The 21,496-nt window shown below is 52.5% G+C and overlaps 1 protein-coding gene across 1 annotated transcript in view; it reads right to left on the bottom strand.

Annotated features, from left to right (window-relative positions):
- IGSF5 (immunoglobulin superfamily member 5) overlaps positions 1–13,845 on the bottom strand; it is a gene marked incomplete at both ends in the record, with an annotated part of 37,477 nt that extends 23,632 nt beyond the window's left edge. The window contains 7 exon segments of the mRNA XM_081302254.1: positions 635–934; positions 5,763–6,083; positions 13,540–13,553; positions 13,555–13,641; positions 13,709–13,782; positions 13,786–13,803; positions 13,807–13,845. Coding sequence (XP_081158380.1) covers positions 635–934; positions 5,763–6,083; positions 13,540–13,553; positions 13,555–13,641; positions 13,709–13,782; positions 13,786–13,803; positions 13,807–13,845 — 853 coding nt within the window.
- Positions 13,846–21,496: the final 7,651 nt, after the last annotated feature.

Genomic DNA, 21,496 nt, shown 5'->3' with positions numbered 1-21,496 from the left:
TTAAAGAGAATCTCCAGGCTGAGCACCCAAAACCCCACCGCCCCTGCACTCCCATCCACCCACAGCACTTGGAGCTCATAGGCTCTGCAAGTTGCTGGTTAGGGTCTCTGGCCTGTCAAGGACCCCATGTAGATCCCACTGAAGGATCTAGACTTGAAAGTCATATCCCTCAGTCCAGCTAAACAGTCGATGGAAACATGGCGCATCGTGGATTTGCTGGGCAAACTAGATCAAATTCTCCTAAGGCAACCCGAACACCCTCCCCAACACTGGGACCTGCTTCCTCTCCTCAGGAATGGGACCGACCTGGAACAGTGTCAGTAGAGGCTAGAGGAAATATTCAATCCATGTATCTGTCTCTGAATCCAATGCTCTTTTATGATCATTGATTAGCAAGACTTCTGAATGGTTTTCATGTGCAATTCAGGGGAAAAAAAAACTTAAGATGAATTTTAAGTGCAGAAGAGATCACAGGATCTTTAAGCCAACAGCACAAGATGTTTGTCTTCATTACCATCCCCAGCTAGAAACCAAGGTCCCCTGTGATTTTCTCAGGCATTATTTTAGCCCCACACAGAAAACAGAAGCTTGAAGGCACAATTCCCTGGACATGAAGCAGAAAGTCTTCACTCACCAGACGGAGACTGGACCACCGTGAGGTTGACAGCCACGGCCTTGTGGGCCTGCACACTCCTCAGGTTGGCCACACAAGTCAGGGTCCCGTTGCCCTGTGGCGTGAGAGCCAGGACGCTCACCGTACTGCGGGGCTCGCCGGGCTCCAGGAAGGAGTAATAGCTCGACTGGCTTACGGGGACGGCGACCTCCCAGGAAATATTCGGGAGTGGGCTCCAGCCCAGTGCGCGGCAAGTGACAGTACAAGGCTCGTCCTCAGTGACTACAATGCTGTCATTGGGAATGTACAGCGCTCCCATGACTGAGGAAGAGAAGAGAGAAAGTCGGAGAATCGGCAGTGGCTGTCAGTGCCAGCTCCTCTTCTCCTGCGGCAATTCGTGTTCCCAATCACAGGGCCGGAGACTTTCTTCCCAAAGCCCTGAGGCTGTGTCTGTCCTGGGAGACCCCAGCTCAGGTTTCACCTGTGTCCCTTTCTATACCTGCCAGATTCTCAAGAAAGGATGAGATCGCCCACGATGCTCTGGGGAACCGTTTTATGGGGAAGAGAAAACAGATGCATGGCCACAGAATCACTGCAGTGAGCCACAGGATTGTCCTGGGCCACCCCAGGAGCAAAAGCAGGAAGGGAAACAGCCTCCAGATTCTTTTTAAGGTGGCCCGATTCTGGAGCCTCCCGGGAAACAGGCCTCTCCTTGACGTAGGGTCAACCACATTTGTTTCATTTATTGTGGGGTTCACAAATGCTGAGACATTATTACTATCTTCAACATGGCCTTTAAAATATGATTGTAGCCATATGTTAAACAAAAAAATCAAATCTGAGGTAATGATAGAAATAATGAATCCAAATCATGTATCAAAATGGTTTACTCGGATAAATTATTTTTAAAATTTTATCGAGAACCCGTTTGCCTATACCAGCATTCACAATATAAATAATCCATGGGAAAATATTGCTTATTTTTGCTGATATTGCTAATACAACCTGAGTGTTGGCTCCAGCAAAGACACAGCCTTAGCAAAATACACATGCATTGAAATATTCAAATTGCACATGCTGAAACTCCCCTCCACGTAATGTAATGGAAAGAACACTGGACTAAGAATCAAAGGCTCTGCCCTCGCTCCTGGCTCTGCTGAAAAATTGCCATCACCTCAAAAAAAGACCGAAATCCTAGTGCTGTTTTCCTCCTGTCAATCAGATGATTTGACCAGGTCAGCGGTTCTCAGTTTGGTTTCAGTATCTTTTAACTCTTGAAAATCTCTGAGGACTCCAAAGACCTTTCATTTATATGGATTCTACTGATAGTTAACATATTTAAAATTTAGATTAAATATTTATTTTAACATATTTATTCAAAAATAATAGCCTATTCCATGCCAACATAGATCAACATATCTCATTAAAAATAACTTAATTTTTAAACCAATAAAAATTAGTAAGGGTGACGTTGTTTCCTACTTATACAAAATCTCGGTGTCTGGCCAGGAACTCACATCTGCTTCTTCCTTCCATCTGCTGCAATATATTGCTTTGTTTGAAAGATGTAAAGACTCTCTCACTTCACACTGAAATGTAATTGCAATAGTGCGGAGAACATCCTGCTCTTCTTTGATACCAGACCAAAGCTCAACAGCTGAGCTTTCTTCAAGGCTGGTGGCACCATGAACTCTGAAGCTGTACCAAGGGACTTTCCTCCTCTCCAGTGGGCACTTGGGGTCTTTTGTCCTCGCGTGACTTTGTACCATTGTCCCTATTCACTTGGGGAAAGCGCGGGCCTGCTGAGCCCTGTAGACCTTCCCAGTGCCCAGCCGAAAGCTCCCTGTGCACTTGCCAGACGGAAAGCAGAAATTCAGCCCCCATCTGGGAACTCTGAGAGCGCCAGTGGTTTCACTGACGCCCTGGAGAGGTCCTGGGTGCTGAGCAGTCCCAGGCCACACGAACCAGACCAGCTCTGCCTGACCCACCCACTCTGAGACTTCCAACTACTCCGTTCCTGAATATTCCCTGGAGTAAGGAGGCACCTTTGCTAATTCAAGGGCCATTGTAAATGCGATGAGAGCAGGGAAAGGACTTGTCCCTTATGTCCACAGGGTTTTGCACTTGTCCTGTGTCTGTCCGTTGTTTGTTTGATGGAGAGGGGTCTTAAGATGCAGACTCTGGAAGGAACAGTATTGCCTCAGACAAGATCAGAGGACCTTGAACTCTGGGCCAAGCGGTCCTCAAAACACCAGGGCCGTTTGGTAAGGGGTTAAGTGGTAGACGGCTGATGAAAGGACCCACACAGCAATCTGGAGCATTTTCTTTGTGCCCAGCTGGACTTCCACTTTCCCCGCTGGCTTCACGGAGCTTATCCAGCAGCAGGACACACTCTGTCCACAAGAGGATGACTACAGAGCTCCCACAGAGTTTGCATGACTCAAACTGGAGCTCCATCCACTCTTTGTGCTCCTTAATGATACGTGTAGGAAAAATGAGCATCGTTGGGTAATTGGTGGGCATATCCTCTCTTTTCTCAAGATGCCTTTCTCCCTCGAGGAGACCTTGTTGCTCAGAAAACATTTGTTCCTTCAACGACAAAGTGCCACCCAGATCCATGGAGCCATGGTGAAATGATGGCACGCAGCCCCAACCCTGTGGGTTCCCTCTGCACGACCCTGGAGAAAGTTCTGCCTCCCCTAGAAACTTCTTCTTTCATTTGTATTAAAACCAAAAATGACAGCAATTACCACACAGAACGATGTGCACTGGGCGTATTCAGACAACCCTGTGGACTTGCGGCTTTGGGAGAGGAGCCAGGCCTTCATGCTCCACTCCCCATCCAGACTCCCTCCTCCTCTCTCGCTCCTGCTTCCAGGTCCGCGGACCTCCCAGGCACACCTCTCAGACGAAGCTTTCTCTGGGAAGTTGCTCTGGGAGAGTGGCAGAGCCTGTCACCTCCTTCCCTGTGGGTCCCCAATCTTGTCCTCCTTCCCTCACAGCTGCCAGCACCTGTGTGGCCACTTGCCTCTCCCTGGTCTTGTCTGGCTCCTGAGGACAGGAACTGTGTCTTCCTCTTTTCATCTTGAGTCGCACAGAAACACCTGCTCTTTTTAGGAACCCAATAAATATGAAGCAAATGTCCTTGGGCCACGCTGAGCCCAGCGCTGTGCTGAAGACCTTCCACAGACCCCCCTTTGAGATGCCATGATGAAGCAGACTGGGTACCCCCACCCAAAAGACCCCACACACACACACCAGAATTAAGCTTCTCCTCTTGTCAGAAAGATTTTTACAAAGAGCGCCAACAGGATTTCACAGGAGATCTGCAGAGAGCTCACTGTGGTTCAAAGCTTCCTCTTTCTTGTAAATGCCAGGTTTGCAGACACAAGGCGTGAAGCCCCTGTCTAGCCTACAAGTATGAGACAAAGAGTAACTGTCATGTTCCCACTGATGCCACTGTCTAATCTAAAGGAATTTCCAGACTCTGGGAAATCCAGAGATTTATAGGCATGAGCCCCTCTGGACCACTGCAGCCTAAGTAAACCTGCTTCCTGAAAATTCCTTGGGTGTCCAGCCTTATCCATCCTACATCAATGACAGCCCTGTGGCAAAGGAACTAGGGCACAAGGTCACTGGACGCCATGTCCTGGGTCACACCAGGGGTTAGCCATAGAGCTGAACAGTGACCCCAGGCAGTGAGGCCTCAAGTCACAATAATGTGTGGCACTGTGGCCCTGGCTCTGCTGTCATCTATTGAAGGGAAGGGACTTTGGAGTCCCCAAACTATCCTGAGTCATTTGTGCACCTGGTCTTCACAGCAAGCCTAGGATGTGGGCAGGGAAGCCTCATCCTGGTTTTTAAAAGACGAGATAGCTGTCTCCTGGGAGACAAAGCCACGCAGGGCTCATGCCTTTGACGCTCTCCTCCTGTGTTCTTTCCATTATACCACAAGTCATCATCGCAAGAAGCTGGTCGTGCAAAAGGCCAGCGGTCCTAGGTGGCCTCAGAGGATCACTTACTTAGAAAATGTCATTGAACTCTCATTAAACCACACAAAATGAATGACACACTGCAGTAGCTCACCAATTTCTACAGTAAAAAAATCATTTAAAAAAGCAAATAGAAATAGACATGTCTCTCCATCGAATATTATGAAATCTGATATGTCAGCAACATGAACATAGACAGAATCTTTGGGAATTTCCCTGAGGCAAATATGTAAATGGATGTAGGAAATCATTTCAAAGATACGGCACAGTGTCTTGTAAGTAGTGCTAATGTGGAAACCCAGAACACCACTAGTTCCTGTGCCTCTATAAACAGTACATAAATATACTGCGAAAGACTACAAAGGGATTGAACTTGGATCAGAATATTCTAGATCCTTGGCAAAGCATCCCTTTACTTTTTTCCCCAGTATGTAACATGATCTTCAGAATCTCAGCATTACCTTTAAGAATAGAAAAGAAGTTATCATCATTACACATTATGTTTACGTCCCTTCTCTCTCAGAGGCTCGGTATATCTGATGAACACACACCTTTGACTGTAATAACCACTGCAGTAGGGGCGGGGAGAGGACGAGGTGGGGGAACTTCAGCCAGGAAGAAAAGGAACTTAAAGCATGTTCAAAGTTGGTCAATAATGTATGCAAAGAAAGACGGTGACGTAGGGAAAACCAGAGAAGGGACCGTGATCGTCACACATCTCCGCAGCAGAGAGAGCGCCTGTCCCTGATCCTGCAGGATGCAGGGATGGGGTCCAGAAAGGCCGGGAGATACAGGAAGGGACCAGAATGACAAAGCCCATCCCAACAGTCTTTTTTAAAAAGCAGAGGAAGGAGAAAGGGGAAGAAGAAGGAAAGGGAGAGGTGAGGGAGGGAGGAGAGAGACGAAGAACAAACAGTAAATATTAGTTCTGGGCGATTCTACACCCTGCAAACTGAAGGCCGGGCTGTATGGGACGGGGGAGGGAGGGAGGGAGGACAGTGACAAACACCACATTCTCCAAGGGCAAGGGTGACACCAGCCGAAGGCAGAACAGGGCCACCCTGTGTAGCCTCGACTTCATAAGGCCCCTTCTGACCCTCCGATGGCCAACCCAGTGGACCGCAGCTTCCCGGTGTGGGGGCCACCTGGACACACACCTTGGACAGCAAGGAAAGCCAGTCCTTCCCGGTCACTGTTCTGGAGGCTGCATTTGACCCACCCCGAGTCACTGGGCTGCGCGTCGTGGATTATCATCTCCGAGATGAAGTTCCCACCCCCGTCCTCGTAACTCTCGGAGGTGAAGCGGTCGTTGGTGATGATGGGCTCCCTGGGGGTGACGCTCAGGACCACCGTGCCTTTGAGAGCCCACATGATGAGCTTCCATCCCGGGGACACGGTGCAGTTGAAGCGAGCCTCCGAGCCCTCCAGGACGGTCGCATTGTGGGGACCTTCTATGATCTGATAACCGGATCCAGGAGCTGGAAAACAACCGATATTCAAGGTGGTAACCTAAGTCGACCCTGTAGTGTAACCCTCTATATTACCAGTTGTGCCCCCCAATGGACGTCCACCCAATAGCTCAGACCCCATCTTACTGGTCCTGACTCCAGGGTGCCCCCAGGAGACCAGGAGCTCCCCGTGGACACAAGGCCACCACCGCATCCTCCTTTCCAGTCTCCTCCCCTCCCCGGGCTGCACTGTGTGGAATACTGTCCCCTAAAAGTCCATGTCCACCTCAGAATGTGACCTTTTTAAATAAGGCCTTCACAGATGTAATGAGTTAAGGATCTCCAGATGAAATCAGCCTGGATTTAAGGCAGACCTTAAGTCCAATCATAGGTGCCCCTATAAGAGAAAGGACAGAGGGCCACCCAATGAAGATAGAGGCCGAAAATGGAGCCCTGGGCTTCCAAGCAAGAGACACCCATGGTCACTGGTACCCACTGGGAGCGGAGAGGTGTGAACAGGTCCTCCCTGACACTGCAGAGGAGCCAGCCCTGTCCACCAGCAACACCTCGGCACTCGCAGTCACAGTGGTGGACCTGGGCCAGCTCGGACCTTCCCACTCTGAATCCCCTGCTCTTTGCCTCTGAAGCCACTAGAGGAAGAGCCTGGCCCGGGGCGCACCCCAAACCCTAGTTTCTCTCCATCAAGACTTTCCTGTTGCCTTTTGGTGTCCTAGGAACCACCCCCAGTCAGCCAGGTGGCCTGCCGTGTGCACTGGGTGTCCCAGGTGGAGTGAGCTCCCCTCCTTCCTTCAGACGTGGTAAAGGTCAACTGTCGGGCAGGTTCTAGAGGAGTCTCCCTGCGGCCCTGCAGCTCCTGGGGAAGAGCCACACTGAAGGACACACGTTGCCACGGGCACCTCACTGAGCACCCAGAAGGCACTGTGGGGACAGCGCTGCCTCCTGCAAGAACCACGCGAGGGAGGGAAGCGCTGCAGGCCAGGCAAGGAGACCAGGAGGACCTGCTGGCCAAGGGCAGAGCTGGGGCAGAGCTGGGGCAGGTCAGGGCCCAGGAAGCTCATCCAGGGTCCGGGAAAACAGTCACCATTCTTTGTTTTGACGGGAGCATGACAGAAAAAGAGACAAAGCGTGACTTTAAACACTTAGGTCGGATCTCCTCCCTGACCTGGGCAAGACGCTCAGCCCACAGCTTTGATCTTCAGCTACAGAAGTGAAAAGCCACAAGAGCAGGAATCAGACATGAGTGCCAGGGAAGCCACGCGGGAGCCCACTGCTCCCCTGAGCCCTGAACCACACTTCAAGGACAGGCAGACTTACCCCAAGGGAAGAAGCAAGCTCAGCCCCAGCTCCACACTCTGATGACAGGCATCCTGACCTCACCTGGCCAGGTAGACGAGGGATGGACGTGCCCAGTGAGGCTAGGGATCCGAGCCTGCCCCCTCCCCGGGGAGCCCAGCAGGCAATTCCAAGCAAGCCCATCTGAACCCAGACCTCCTCCCAGCCCTGGGCCCGGGGTGAGCACATCATTTCACTCCAAAGTCAGCCTGCACCGCGATGAAGAACCCAGCACCCAGGGGTGAGGCTTCCGGTGCAGCTGGGGAGATGGGAGGGGGGAAGGGGATGGGGAGAGGGGGAAGGGGGTCTGTGTGGGATGGAAACCCCTTGGGTTTGATGGGCCTTTAAATCACAAACAGGAGGAACCAAATGCTCAGCACCAAATTCCCCTGACAGTTCCGCAGTCCTGCTAGAACCCTAAGCCACCACCCCGGGCCAGGCCTCCTGAGTCAGAAGCTGTTTTTCTGGTCATGGCCTCGTATCTTAACTGCAGCTGAGTGTGAGAGCCTGCCCCACGGGGATGAGTGGGAGAAAACTGTAAATAAGACCTTTAACCAACAGAACCTCTGCTCAGAACCTTCCCCTTCCCTTGGCTGGCCCTCTCCCCTAAGAGCAAAGAGAAACTGGGAAAGACCAGGCACCCGCCCGAGAGCCCAGCTGCGGCTGTTAGCAACGCCAGCTCCTGGCTCCGTCCGCAGCAGCTATCCTCCTGGAAGCTTCTCCCCTGGGCTCTTCAATTCCCAGCTCCCAGCCCCGGCCCCTTTGCTGCTCTCCTGCTCTGCTGCCACCCAAGAGTGACCTGATTCCCCGCCCTCTCACCCCGGCCTGGCACCCTCCAGGTGAAACACTCAGGGGCAGCACGCTCGCAGCCTCTGTGGCTCCCGCTTGTCCTCCACAAAGGGACGCTCAACTCCGCATCACTCCTGCGGAGGGAGGCCTTTCCTCGGCTCCCTGGAGGGGCCGTCAGCCCCCTCCCTGGCTCAGGTTGTGGGAGCCTGTGGACCTCCCTCCATCTTCCCAGGCTCCTCTTCTCTGGCTCTTTGCCACACCTGCAGCCCCTTCGTCCCCTCTTCTACTTAAAACGTGGGATGGATGGGAAAGCAGGGCTGGAGGTGGGGCTCCCCCCAGGAGGAGCAGGGGACAGACAGGGGCGGGCAGAGAGAGCGCTGCTTTGGGACGCAGCTCTGGAAGGCGAGAAAGGAGCCAGAACAAGGAGACGTGAAGGAGGGCCCCGGGCAGGTGAGCTCCCAGCTCAGTCCCTGGGATAGGTCCCCAGGAAGAGTCGAGATCACCCGTAGACCACCAGTCCCCGCAAAGCTGCTGTCCATGCTGCAGTCATGCATCTGATTGGGCAACCCTGCCCCACCTCCCACTCCACACCCCAGACTTGGTTTCAGTGATTCTCTCCTCTTAGGACAGACCAACTAATGCTGAAGACTGAACTCACAGTCCCACAGCAGCTTCAGTTCGCCCCAACTCCACCTCGGGCCACTGGACCTTCAGTTTATCAGACTCATCAATTCTTTCCAGCCCCAGGGCCTTCACACATGCTGACCACCCTGGAACACCAGTCTCACTTGCTCCTCAGTTCCACACCCAGATGTTACCTCCTCAGGGAAACCTTCAGAATACCCAATTTAGGCTAAATGATCCTATCACAGGATCTCAAACACTGTTCCTCTACTAGACTCTAAGCTCTGTGTTAACAAGGATTATGCCTGGCTATACCTGGCCATACTCCCAGTGCCTGAAACAAGTGGCACACAACAAAAGTTCTGCACATAGTTACTAGTGAATAAATCAAGTGGTCAAGTTCCGTATCAGGAGAGCTACCACAGGCAAGGTGGAGAGGGAGGATTGGGTGTCCCCAGTGGCTGCCCCCAGGTGTTCAGAGGTCTCTGCAGGTGAAGAGGACTGTACCCCAAGCCTAAGTGAAGCGTCGGCAACACATTTCCAAATTTTTTTTTTAAAGAGAGAGTGAGAGAGGAGAGAGAGAGAGAGAGAGAGAGAGAGAGAGAGAGAGAGAGAGAGAGAGAGAAAGTTTTTTAATATTTATTATTTTTTAGTTCTCGGCGGACACAACATCTTTGTTGGTATGTGGTGCTGAGGATCGAACCCGGGCCGCACGCATGCCAGGCGAGCGTGCTACCGCTTGAGCCACATCCCCAGCCCCACATTTCCAAATTTGTATTCATCACCAGTTTAAGGATGCCCCCCCCTCCCCAGGGCTCTAGAATTAGCCCACGATATTCGGCCCTCCTAGATAAGACATTAACCAGATTCCCCCGCCTCAACCCAGTGCACGAGGCTCAGCAACACCAGGAAAAAAATCTCTAAGAAAATCCAAACCAGAGTTCATCACTGCCTGACAAACCTTTGAAGAGTTTTGCGGCCATGGCTAGAAGAGGCCCACACAGTGCTGTGTCCCTGCAATGAGTCCTGAGGGTGGCTGGCCAGCCCTGGGCTCAGCCCGCAGGGGGCTTTCTTCCCCCCTCCACTCTGCAGACAAACGTCTAGCAAGCACCTTCCGACCAACTCACCCTCACGCCATAGGACAGGGTCTCCCGGTCCCTGTGCCCCGAGTACGTTCCCCACCACAGTCTGGAGCCCCTAGGCTTCACATGCAAATCATCCCCCAATCAAGCCTCTCGCAGTGCCCCTGCTGCGTGGAACACACCCGATGTTTCCTGTTCTGTTTTATCCCCCCCCCCCTTTTTTTTTTTTTTTTTTGATGCTGACATGACCAGATTTTTTGAAGGCTGTGTCTAGCATCCAAAATAGAGAACACAGGGACCTAAAAAACAGCCACAACTGTCCGTGCAGTGACAGGTCAGAACAGCGGCCACTTTGGGGAGGAGCGAAGGGAGGCCAGAGAGGGGGCTGCCCAGGGGAGGCCCCATTCCCAGCACGGACGGCACAGAGGCGCAAGCCCTGAAAGCCCTCGCTCTGCACCTGGACACGCACTGTCCTTCTGCATGACGCCTGCAAGTCCTGCAGTAGGGATGCCGAGGGACATCTGACCAGTCAGGGAGACAAGCTGAAGCCCTACGGGAGCCGCGGAGCCAGACAAGACCAGCTAGACCAAAGCGGAGCGTGCAGACTCAAGTGAGCAAGAGGGAGGCTGGGCCTCAACCCGAGTCCGCTCCACCTGGGCGTGTCCACCATGTCCCGGAGCAGCCACACCCAGGGGGCACTGTCACACAATGGACCTCACCTGGGGATGCGTGGCAGCCGGGGCACCCACCCTGGAAACCACAGGCACCCTGAGGCAGTGACACCTGGGCCCCCTTCCTTGAAAGCCAGGTAGACACTGACAGGGGTGAGAGAGACATCTCAGCAGTACCGTTGCTTCGGGAAGATCCCTGATGTGGTCCCCCACTCTCAGCCACAGCCCCGACGTGGGCCGTGATGTCAGTTCCCAGCAGGAACAGCATCCCACCGAGAGGGAGGCCCAGGGACAGCCGTACACTGGGAGGTGCCCTCGGGCAGCTGTGTGCCCGCAACCCTGCCTGCAACAGACAGTGACCAGTCCACAGCCCTGTGACCCCTACCTGCGAGCCCAGCCAGGACCACCAGCACAGCCAGCACCTCTTTCCAGCCGCCCTCCATCTCCGCATGCTCTTCCTCACCCTGGAATAGAAAGGCAAGTGGGTGACACCCCACGCCAAGAGGCACCTGCCACCCAGAGACAGCCTGAGCCCTAACAGCTCCTGGCGTCCATGCAGAAACAGAAGGCTCACAGGGGACTTGACAGGAAGGCACATTCTCGGGTCCACTCACCCCGCTGGACCAGCTGTTCAGGGGTGCCCCCAGCCACCTGCGTCCACACAAGCCCCCGGGGCTCTGACGCAGCTCAGGTTTGAGAGTCGCTGGATGAATAGAGCAACCCTACCCCAGCCCTCCCATAAATGATGGGGTGCAGATGGTGCAGCCTGAGCCCTGCACATCCCACTGAGAGGTACAGTGTGGCTTCCTACCCTCCCTGTCAGTCACTGAGAAAAAAGTCCTGCCCACCAGCAGCTTACACTCTCACAAAGGAAGAGAAGACAAAACAGATCAATCAACCGACTCATCTCCTGAAGGTGCAAGAGGTGAGGAGAAAACAGGATGGGCAGGGGTGTGCGGGGGGCGGGGTCTAGCTATCATCTTCGCCAGCTGCGCAGGCTCCGAAGAGGAGAGTGAGCAAGGCAACCTCTGTGTGCACTTCTGCAGGAGCAGCTCCCCTGACAGGGGGAACAGCAGGTACAAAGGCCCTGGGGTGGGCAGGGCCAGGCATGCTGAGAGAGAGCCTAGAGCTCTGTGGCTGAGTGAGGGGTACCTTCAGGGTCCAGGAGGTCAGGGTCGACTAAGCCGCACTCCAGGCCCCACATGTACACCCCTCGACCCTTCCTCCAAGTCCCCCTTCTCCCTGATGGCCTCCTTGTTCACCCCCCACCTGCTTCTTTGCCTTTGCTGTTTCCTTCTCCAGGCACCTGCCAGAACTGTGGGTCCCTCAGGGCAGTTGAAGGCTAGCACACCTGGGCAGGAATGCACCCTGCAGGAGCGTAACCCTGTGCCTGGGGCTAGGGTGTTCCCAGCCCTCCTCCCCACCCTCACAGGTGTTCGAGAGAGGCAGCTGGTTCTCACTCAGCTTTAGCACCCACGGGACTCCACAGCCTGTCCCTCCAAAACGTGAGGTGCCAGGTCCCACCAGAGACCCCGTGGTGGGACCTTGTAGTGTGTGGGCACAGCAGGCCAGGGCTGGCCTAGGAAGGCAGACCCCACAGCCGACCCAGAGGCAGGAATACAAGACCCCAAGCAGGCCCGCCTGCGCTGCGACGGCTGTGCTTTGCCCAGGGTCCGTGTGCCTGGCAGCCAAGCGGCTCCAGCCCGGGACTCAGTGAACATTTCATCTCACGACAGGTCCTCAGAGCTCCCGAGAAGGAATGGGGGTCTCGGCCTTATATGTCTCTGCTCTCTTCAGAAAGAAAACTGCAACTACTCCTACCCTTAATTTAAGGTTCAAACATCTTCCCCGGCAGGAGCCGGCCCCCTGCGCTGGCCTCAAACAGACCCAGCAAATGTCTTAGCACCAAATCTCGCCTCGGCCAGGCACAAACCAGAATGAAATCACAGCTCTGAGATCACTCCAACACCTCAGCCACCCAGCGCCCCATCAATCATTTACCAGTTGTCAAGGGTCAATTAGCGCAACTGGACAGCTGATGGCTTGACAGTCACCTGGAATGCAAGGCCCGGCACAGAATGAGGAGAAATCGACCCTCCCAGTTACAGAAGTGAGATGTTTTTATCAAAAGCAGTCACTGTGGAGGTGGCCCAGAGTTACGGAAACCGCAGCAACGGATTAAGGTCCCCTGGGAGATGCTGTCCCCCTCTCTTGCTCTCCACCCCAGAAAATGGCTGTCTCATGCTCCAGCAAGGTCTGGGGTGGGCAGTGCAGGGGATGGTGGGAGTCCAAGAGCAGGACCAGTGCAGTCACTACAGTCATGGGCTTGTGAGGACACACAGGGCTCAAAGGCTGGGTTCAGTGGGGGCAGGACCACACAGCGGATTTCAAGTGCAACTTAAATCAGACAAGTTGCTTGGGGGAGTTTGAGCAGCCCTGAGGCGTGACTTCTCATTCATCCCACTATGGAAGGATCAGTCTTGCATTGACAGGCCGTTTAGGCAGGGCGTGACCCCTGCCCCTTCCTTACTGGCCAGAGGAGCCCTGGGAAAACTCTGGCAGGCACCGCCAAGCTGCCTTCAGAGGTCTGAGCCGGCCTTTCCCTCTAGGGATTGGGAGGAGTTGGATGTCGTAACATCCAAAAGCACCTGCGAACATCCTGGTCTAGGCAGCTCCAGAAAGCCCGACCCCAGCAGAACTGAGTGGGGCCTGGCAGGGAGGAGTGCGCACTCAACCACCCCCGCGGCAGGGACCGCCTCTCCCTGGGCCCTGTGGACTGCAGCTCTGCGGGCCCCTAAGCCGGGGCCCAGCTTCTTAGAAAGTCAAGACATCAAAACGTGGGCCTTCTCGCTGGGGAGCCATGGCCTCTCCAAGTGCCCAAGGAACCGCTTCCCTGGGACCTTCCCAAGTCCGGGCAGAGGGGCCCTCCACACTCCCAAGAGCAGCTCCCGTGACAGGGACACTCACCGAGTACTGAGGGATCCCGACTCCTCCGAGCAGGCCTGTCCTTTAATTTTTAACTCCGTGGAGGCTGGAAAGCAAACATGAGGTGGGGTGAACGTCCAGGCTCTGATGGGAGACCCAGGAGAGACCCCGGCAGACCTGGGTCAACTGCAACGCCAGCGCAGTGTCCTACCTCGGGCTGCCAGGAAGGTTCCTTTCCCGGACTGCTGGCCTCTCTACGGGGCGCGGGAGCTGATCCTCTGGCGGTCACAGAACTCCGATTTCTCCTCACCAGCTGACAGGAAGTTCCTCCTGAAATGACCCCGTCATGTCACAGGCGGGGCCACACGCACACAGGTGAGCGCCCCACCTTCTGCTTTAATCATTAGACAACTGCTCGCAGGCACGGCTGGGCCTAGGATCCAGAGGCTCTGGCCTCTTCACTCCCCTCCTCCCAGCCCTCCCAGCCTCTCAGGCCAAAGCCTGGGTCCTGGTGCTTTTCCACCAGCCCGAGGCTGTCAGCCCCCTTCCCCCAGACTCCGAGGACCTTGGCTGGCCACCACCTTGCTCCTCCCGGCCTCACAGAAGCCCAGGCGCTGGTGAAACCGGTTCCTGCTCCTGCAGGCACCTCGCATCCAACACAGAGCAGCTAGATTGGGGGAAAATAAAATCTAGAGTGACATGAGGTGGCACATGACAGCCCTTAGGAATGAGGCACAGTGTCCCTGGAGCATTTGCCTGAGAACCAAGTCCACCTCAGCCTGCAACCTCACCAGCCCCCAGGGACTAGGACACACCTGGGCCTCCATCCCACCGGGCTCCTCAGAAGTACACAAAACCCTTGCCTTTTCAGAGCACTGTGACATTTCTAAAGAAGACCACACTCTACACAGTATTGAACCATCTGCCTACAGAAAAGTTTTTGTGACTATCTGATCTTGTCTTTCCTACTGTAGTTTAATATTCCCAGGGGACGCAGAATTCAGGCTGTGTGCACATAGTAGGCCCCAAGGGGTAGAAAGCACATATTAAAGAAAGACACACATGCAAATAAGTGGGGAGAAGGGGCAGGGTGCTGTTCCTTATTGTTGAAGGGGATCCGACGTGTCACTTTGACTTCAAGATCATTTTAAGTGGAAGACGCTGGAGATTCAACCTTATGCAGAAGGAAAGAAGGAGGGCGGGCAGGCTGGCCTTCCCTTTTCTGACTCAGAGCAGAAATCCTAGAAACACCTTTCCCTTTCACAAACAAGACATTGTTTTCTAGCTGCTGTGGACTGAAGTGTGTGTGTGTGTGAGAGAGAGAGAGAGAGAGAGAGAGAGAGACATAAAATCATATGTTGGAGTCCTAATTCCTCAAGTGGAGCTTTTGGCCACAGTGAACTCCCCAGGATGGCACGCCTGAGGTGGGTAGTGTCCTATGAGGACGTGAGATCTCCATCCCCATGCCTCTCCTCCCACGTGCACCAGGAAGGGCCACCTACAAGCCAGGAAGACCTTTGGCCCTGGATCAGAGGCTGCTAGCCTCCAGAACTGTGGGAAGAGTCTGTCTGTCCTCGAGCCGTGGTGTGTGGCCTTTTGCTGTAGCCATGCACACTGACCGTGACCCTAGCCCTTTCTTCTGGCACAGAGAATGACCACATCTGACGCCTGCATTCCGACTGGTGCAATCGCAGTCTAAATCCTGAGCACGTTATCGTCCAGTGCTGTAGTATTGAAGTCCTGCTCCCTGGTGGCCTTGTCCTGGGCACCAGCATGTGCCTGGAAATGTCACACATTCAAACGTGTCTAGGTCAACCTCATCAGGAAAAGGATACAGTGTGAATCCACTTGGAAAACACACTAAGCGCAGAAGTTAGGTTCAGGATCTAAACTTCTCACTTCTATTCATTTGAAATCATACACCCACCCATTTTTTTTTTTAAAGTGAATTGGGTTTTTTTTTTGAGAGAGAGAGAGAATTTTTTAATATTGATTTTTTTAGTTTTCGGCAGACACAACATCTTTATTTTATTTGTATGTGGTGCTGAGGATAGAACCCAGAGTCGCGCGAATGCCAGGCAAGCGCACTACCACTTGAGCCACATCCCCAGCCCAAAATCACACACCCACCCATTTTTATACCCAGCTCTTGACTTCCTCCAGTGTTGTCGACTTCTGGATTAACAGGTGGGGTCCTCTGCCTGTTCCGTGGTTTGTTCATGCAGAAAATAAATTTCCATAACCCTTATCAATGTGCAGGTAACTTCCTCCTTCTCTAGTAATTAATCTAATACATAGTTCTGCTACTCAGTGTCTCAGAAAGCCTCCCCTTCAGAGTCTTAGCAAGTCCAGTCCAGAGTTTCCAAAACCCATGGGCCACGTGGCCACTGCAGACGTATCACCCACCAAATATCATGCAGTAAACATTTAGAAGTATCTAGTATTTCCCTGACAGTCCTCTAGGCACAGGAGGGTGGCTCGTGTCCCCACGACATGTCCCCTCTGGTGGGATGACATGAGGCCTACTCACTGGGCCTCAGCCCTGGGTCTCACAGGCAGCCTCTGCTTCCCAAGGCTGCTCCTGTCAGCAAGGCTGGGGAACAGTGTCACTTGCTTGCAGGGTGGAGAGGGGTGTGGTAACACTGGTGACACCCGGCCATCTCGATGATGTAGTTACCAGTCATGGCAGCAGCCACGGCCAACATGGGACACTTACGGCGCGCTCAGTCTTCAGTCAAAGAGTTCATAGTGAAGAGGACAGGACTCAGTAAAACCCTCAGACAGTCACGGCAATGGGACCCAATTGAGGCTAGTTTGTTTTTGTTTTTGTTTTTGTTTGTTTGTTTTGGTTTGGTTTGGTTTGGTTTGGTTTGTTTGGGGCATTTGGGGGGTTTGTTGTTGCATTGTGTTGTCTTTTTGTTTGTTTGGGGTTCCGGGGATTGAACCCAGGGGTGCCTAGCCACTTAGTTACACCCCCAGGCCTTCTTATTTTTTACTTTGAGACAGGGTCTCACTATGCTGCTGACGCTAGCCTCAAACTTGGGATCCTCCTGCCTCGGCCTCCCTGTCCCTGGGATAATAAGTGTGAGCCACCGCACCAATTAGGGCTCCATGAAATGTCCCTGGAGAAACATCCCAAATGCTCCAGCCACGCCTTGGTCCCAGAGAAGAGATAAAATGGCCGTTTGTCCTGGAGTGATGGGAGAGCAGAAGTAGAGACACATCTAAATAGAGGCTACAGGAAAGTCCAAACTCAAGGCCTAGGGAAGTCACAGCCAATCAGAAGGTCAGGGCCGAACCCATAGCCCTGACGCTCTTCTAATACCTGGTTAGCACAGATGGGCCAAGGACTCCACCCAGCAGCCATATTACCGCCTAGACCAGCACGCCTCCATGAAACCTGCCGCCAGGCCCCTCGCTCCTGCTGCAAGAGCCCCGCTTCTGTTTTATCACTGGAATAAATCCTCCTCTTTTACACTCAGCCCTCATTTCCTGTGGATTTCATTCCTCAAATTCATAAGAGAAGAAACCAGAAAGAAACCAGCGAGGCCTGCAACTTACCCAGACCCACCTGCCCGCAGCAGCAGAGAACCTAGCTCAGTCTCCCACTTGGTTTCAGCAGCGCCTCCCGGGGCCCCTGAGGCTGGCTGCACTGTAGGGACAGGACTGGGGCCAGAGAACCCCTGCAGAAAAGCCCTCTGAGCAGACACGTTGTTTTTAATACTAACATTTATCACTTTTTTGTTAACTCAGAATCTATTTGGAGCTCTAGATTGAAGGGGATAGAATATGGAATATGCCACCCCAAAATACGCATTTGTTACAAAGATGATTTTGTGTTGAAGGCAGTTAAGAAAAAAAACAGATACAGGAAAAGCTCTCTGCCTCCCCCTGTCGGCCTAAAAGCAGAATACACATTTCCTTGTCACCGTGACCCCTGTCTCTCGTGACCTTGATCACCAGAGACAGTGCCAAGACAAGTTGGCTGAGACAGAGCCTTCCTAAAACCCCTTTCTTCTGTTACTTTCAAACATATAATTGCCTTCCAATACTTTATCACCCATAGAAGCCCAGATACCTTTTCCTTTGTCTCATCCCATCTGCACATCTCAGCTCTGAGTTTCCCCACTTATCCGGGACCCCACTTTCTATGAAGGCCTCTATGCCCATAGAAATCAAAATAGTAACATCAAGCAAAATTGCCATTTCTAAAGGGGAAAAAATGGAGCGTCTGGGGAGTCAAATAATCACAGAGATATCACACAGGGTTTGCGTCTTATTGATGAGCTGTGGCCTAACATGATTCAGAACTCAATTCCGGAACAATGTGCCACAGGAGTGTAAAACTCAGGCCAGCCTGGCACGTTCTTGTCCTCGCCGGCTCTTTTCTCCTCTTGGCCTCCCTCTACCATTTTGAACATCAGTTGGCACCAGGAGTCTTGAGGACTGGCCTTCCAAACTCAGTGTCAACAAGATTCCCGGTCCCAGCCCTAACCCCAGCAGCGCTACCAGAGAACACCACGAGAGCCTCTAGGAGAACTCTCACAACAGTGAGCACCATAGCACACCTGTGTAGTATGTACACCTGATGACCATACTCAGAGGTCCCACAGCAAGGGCCGGGGCCCCGGGTGGCCTGGGGCCTGGACTGCACCTGTTCACTAGCTGCTGAGAGGCCACCAGAGGCAGGACCTGCAGACAGGCTCGCAGGTCTTTGGAAAGGTAGCTAGCAAAGTGTGGCCCCGAGTGACTTTTTTTTTTCTTTTAAGTTTGGAGACTTGCATTATTTCCAAATTTGAGCACAAAGAGATTTTACTGATATTTTTAGCCTTTGCTATTTTAAAATTGCAAAGTTCAAATTTACATAACGCAAATTCATGTGGCAATTCAGATTGCAATGGAGGCCTGGGAGGCCTGGGATAGCCCAGGAGACCCTGGGGAAGTGGGGCTGAGCTGGCTGTCAGGTAGGTAGGAAGCTGTGAGGTGGGACAGCAACCTCAGTGCAGAGGGGACTGTGTGCAAGAGGCCGCAGAGCAGAGCAGGTGGCCCTGAAGTGGGAGAGGCTGGTGGGGACTGAGTGCAGAGAGGAGCCAGCGGTGGGTGGCCTTAGATGCGAGGCCAGACCAAAGGGTAGCCAAAGGTTTGGGTTTTACCTTCCCCTATAGAAAGGAAAGTGGGAAATGCCATGGAGAAATGTGGATGGAGCCAAGGTTGTGAGGCTGTGGCTAACAGGGCCTGAGCTGTCCTTGAGCCCTGGCTCTGAGAAACTGAAAGTAAAACAGATGATTGCTGGACGCAGAAATGCAAATGACCCCTGTCTAGTGGGAATCCCTGGACTTTGGCTCTGTGGAGAGTGACACGTTCTAACTGTGAAGTCCCCCATCACTCACTGTGGCACACGTGTGCATGTTCCTGGGTTCTCCCCGAATTTGCTGTTACCTCCTGCTGGTTCCCTCCCTGGTGAATGAACTCAGTACAGTCCTTGACACTGTACATTGTAGATTTGTAGGAGAGCCATGATTTCAACTTTAAAAACATCGTCTTGAGGAATTCAGGTATATAAGGAATTCAAGCACGTGACTTCTTGAAGACCATAGAGAAAGCAGTGAATAAGAGGGCCAATATTTAACCTCATCTTCAGAAAAAAGCAATTTCATATTGGTTCAATTTAATATAAAGAAGAAAATAAAAACCATCTGTAATCTCAATAGAGGCACCATGAATTTTTAATAACTGGATTCAATTGTTTTCCTTATGAAAAAAGCAATGACATACTGGCTATAGAAAAATTAGAAAATACAGGAAAGCAAAAGGGGGGAAAGTTTCTAAACAGAATGCACTTAAGGCCACCATGCAGGGACAGCACCGTCAACAGGTCAACTGCGTGGCCTGAGTGTTTTCATGTCCATGCTGAGCCTACTGTTTCACAGCAGGATTGATTCACCTGTAGGTTACAAACCTCTGCCGCTCCCCGTGACTACACACACACTTCTCGGTGACCCTGCCAGCTGAGGCCACCTCTCTCAGGGGGTGGCCTCCTGCTGCTGGGCTTCAGCAGCTTGGTATAGTAAGTGGTGAACTTTGTCACAGCCCACCAGAGAGGAGGCCACAGCCGGGGATCAATTCTGGAAAATGCAATTGCTGTTATGCAAAAAGCTCAGCGGCTGCTAGGAGTTAGGGGAGAGGAGAGTTAGGGGAGAGGGCCTTTCAGGGCATGCAGCGAGCTCCTCTGTGTAACGCTGTAGTGGACTCACATCACTGCACACTTGGACACGCCCACAGAAGGTACAGCATCAAGAGCCACCCCCAGTGCACACCGTGGATGCTGGGGGTGGGTACCTGGCCGGTGGGGGTCAACCCACTGTGACAAAGGGACCTGCAGGGGGGGTGTCGATGTGCAGAGGCCATGCGTGTGTGGGTTGGGACATGACAGCCGTCTGCACCTTCTCCTCTTTTTACTGCAAACATAAAACTGCTCTAAAAAGCAGTCTGTTTTTTTTTTATGAACTCGCTGGGTCAGAGGCCACACACACCTCAAGCAGTCTGCAGTGTAGCCAGGCCTCTGCAAGATGGTCACTGTCCCCCTGCAGGGAATGACCAGGGCACTCAACACCATCAGCTATTGTATTTTTGACAACTTGGCAAAAAAAATCATCAGCATTTTAATTACAAAGGTTGTGTGTTATCAATGTAGAAAATTCATAAAATTCCAAAAAATACATAGGGGTCATGAAGCAGAATCCACAGCTTTTCGGCCCAGAAAGCCCCCCAGGAAAGTGTTCATTACCCAGCCTTCACCCCTTTGCCTGTGTGCAAGCACACACACGTGTGTGCACACCCATGTGCCTGTGAGTGTGTTGTGCTTCATTTTTAACTTTTGATTGAAGTATGACATGGAATTTCATATTGAAATTCTACTTCTTTCACTTCATCCCCTGTACCGGGTCGAAGAGTCCACCCAGAACCCCCAAGTGGGGGGTTATTTGATCAAAGGGTCTTGCAGATGTAAAGAGTTCACTTAAGATGAGGTCACCCTGAAGTCAGGGTGGGAATTCCATCCCGTATGACAGGGTCCTTGTAGGGAGAGACAGGTGTGTGTGCAGAGACAGAGGGAGGTGTGAGTCCCCAGGAGAAGCCACAGGGAGATGAAAGCAGAGAGGCCAGAGTGAGGACCACAAGGACCACCAGCCTCGGCCAGCGCTGGGAGGGGTGAAGAAGGCTCCTCCCAAGGCCCTGCTGACACTCAGTTGCAGACCTCAGGGCTCCAGAACCTTGCATAAGGAACCAGGGTTGCGTTAAGACGGCTGATCTGCGGCTCTTTCCAGTGGCTTCCCAGGGGAACGAACATACCCGCTTGAGCAAGTGGCCTAACTGGGTTTCCGTACATTTCTGCTTGTTATAATTTTAAGGGGCTAAATGCTATTATGTTCTATGGATGTACCAAGTTATTTAAAGAATTCTTCATTATTGAATATTAAATTGTGCTGGTGTCTTAACTCTTAGGGATTGAATCCGGCGACCATACGTATTTTCACATATTATATAGTAGAATATAAAGTTGTACATAAAATTTTGCATCTTTTTAAATTTTACACTGTACGATGCACATTGCTCCATATCATTAAAAACCACTCGTGAACATGGTTTTAATGGCTTCATAATAACATGCTACACGATGATGCACAATATCATAATAATGTATCATAAGGACTGAAAGAATACCCACTCCGTCAGGCCGCCTGCGCTGCTAGCTTTGAGAGCTAGAGGAAGACAGATGCGCTCCTGCACGCAGGGCTGTTATTACTTTCCCCAGCATTGGGCAGTCTGATCTCTTTAATTCACTGCAGACATCCAGTCACGGATCACTTTGAAATCAGAGATGGAGTCCAATCGGCTCCCAGAACTTTGCCTCTCACCACCCACGTGCAGAGTCTGAGATGGCTCCTGTCCCCAAGCCCTCGGCAGCATGAATGCTGTCCTTTTCCTGAGTGTGGCATAC

This window comes from Spermophilus citellus (assembly GCF_964194105.1).
Source record: "Spermophilus citellus genome assembly, chromosome: 7".
NCBI lineage: Eukaryota > Metazoa > Chordata > Mammalia > Rodentia > Sciuridae > Spermophilus > Spermophilus citellus.
This window is presented reverse-complemented; position numbering and strand designations above follow the sequence as displayed.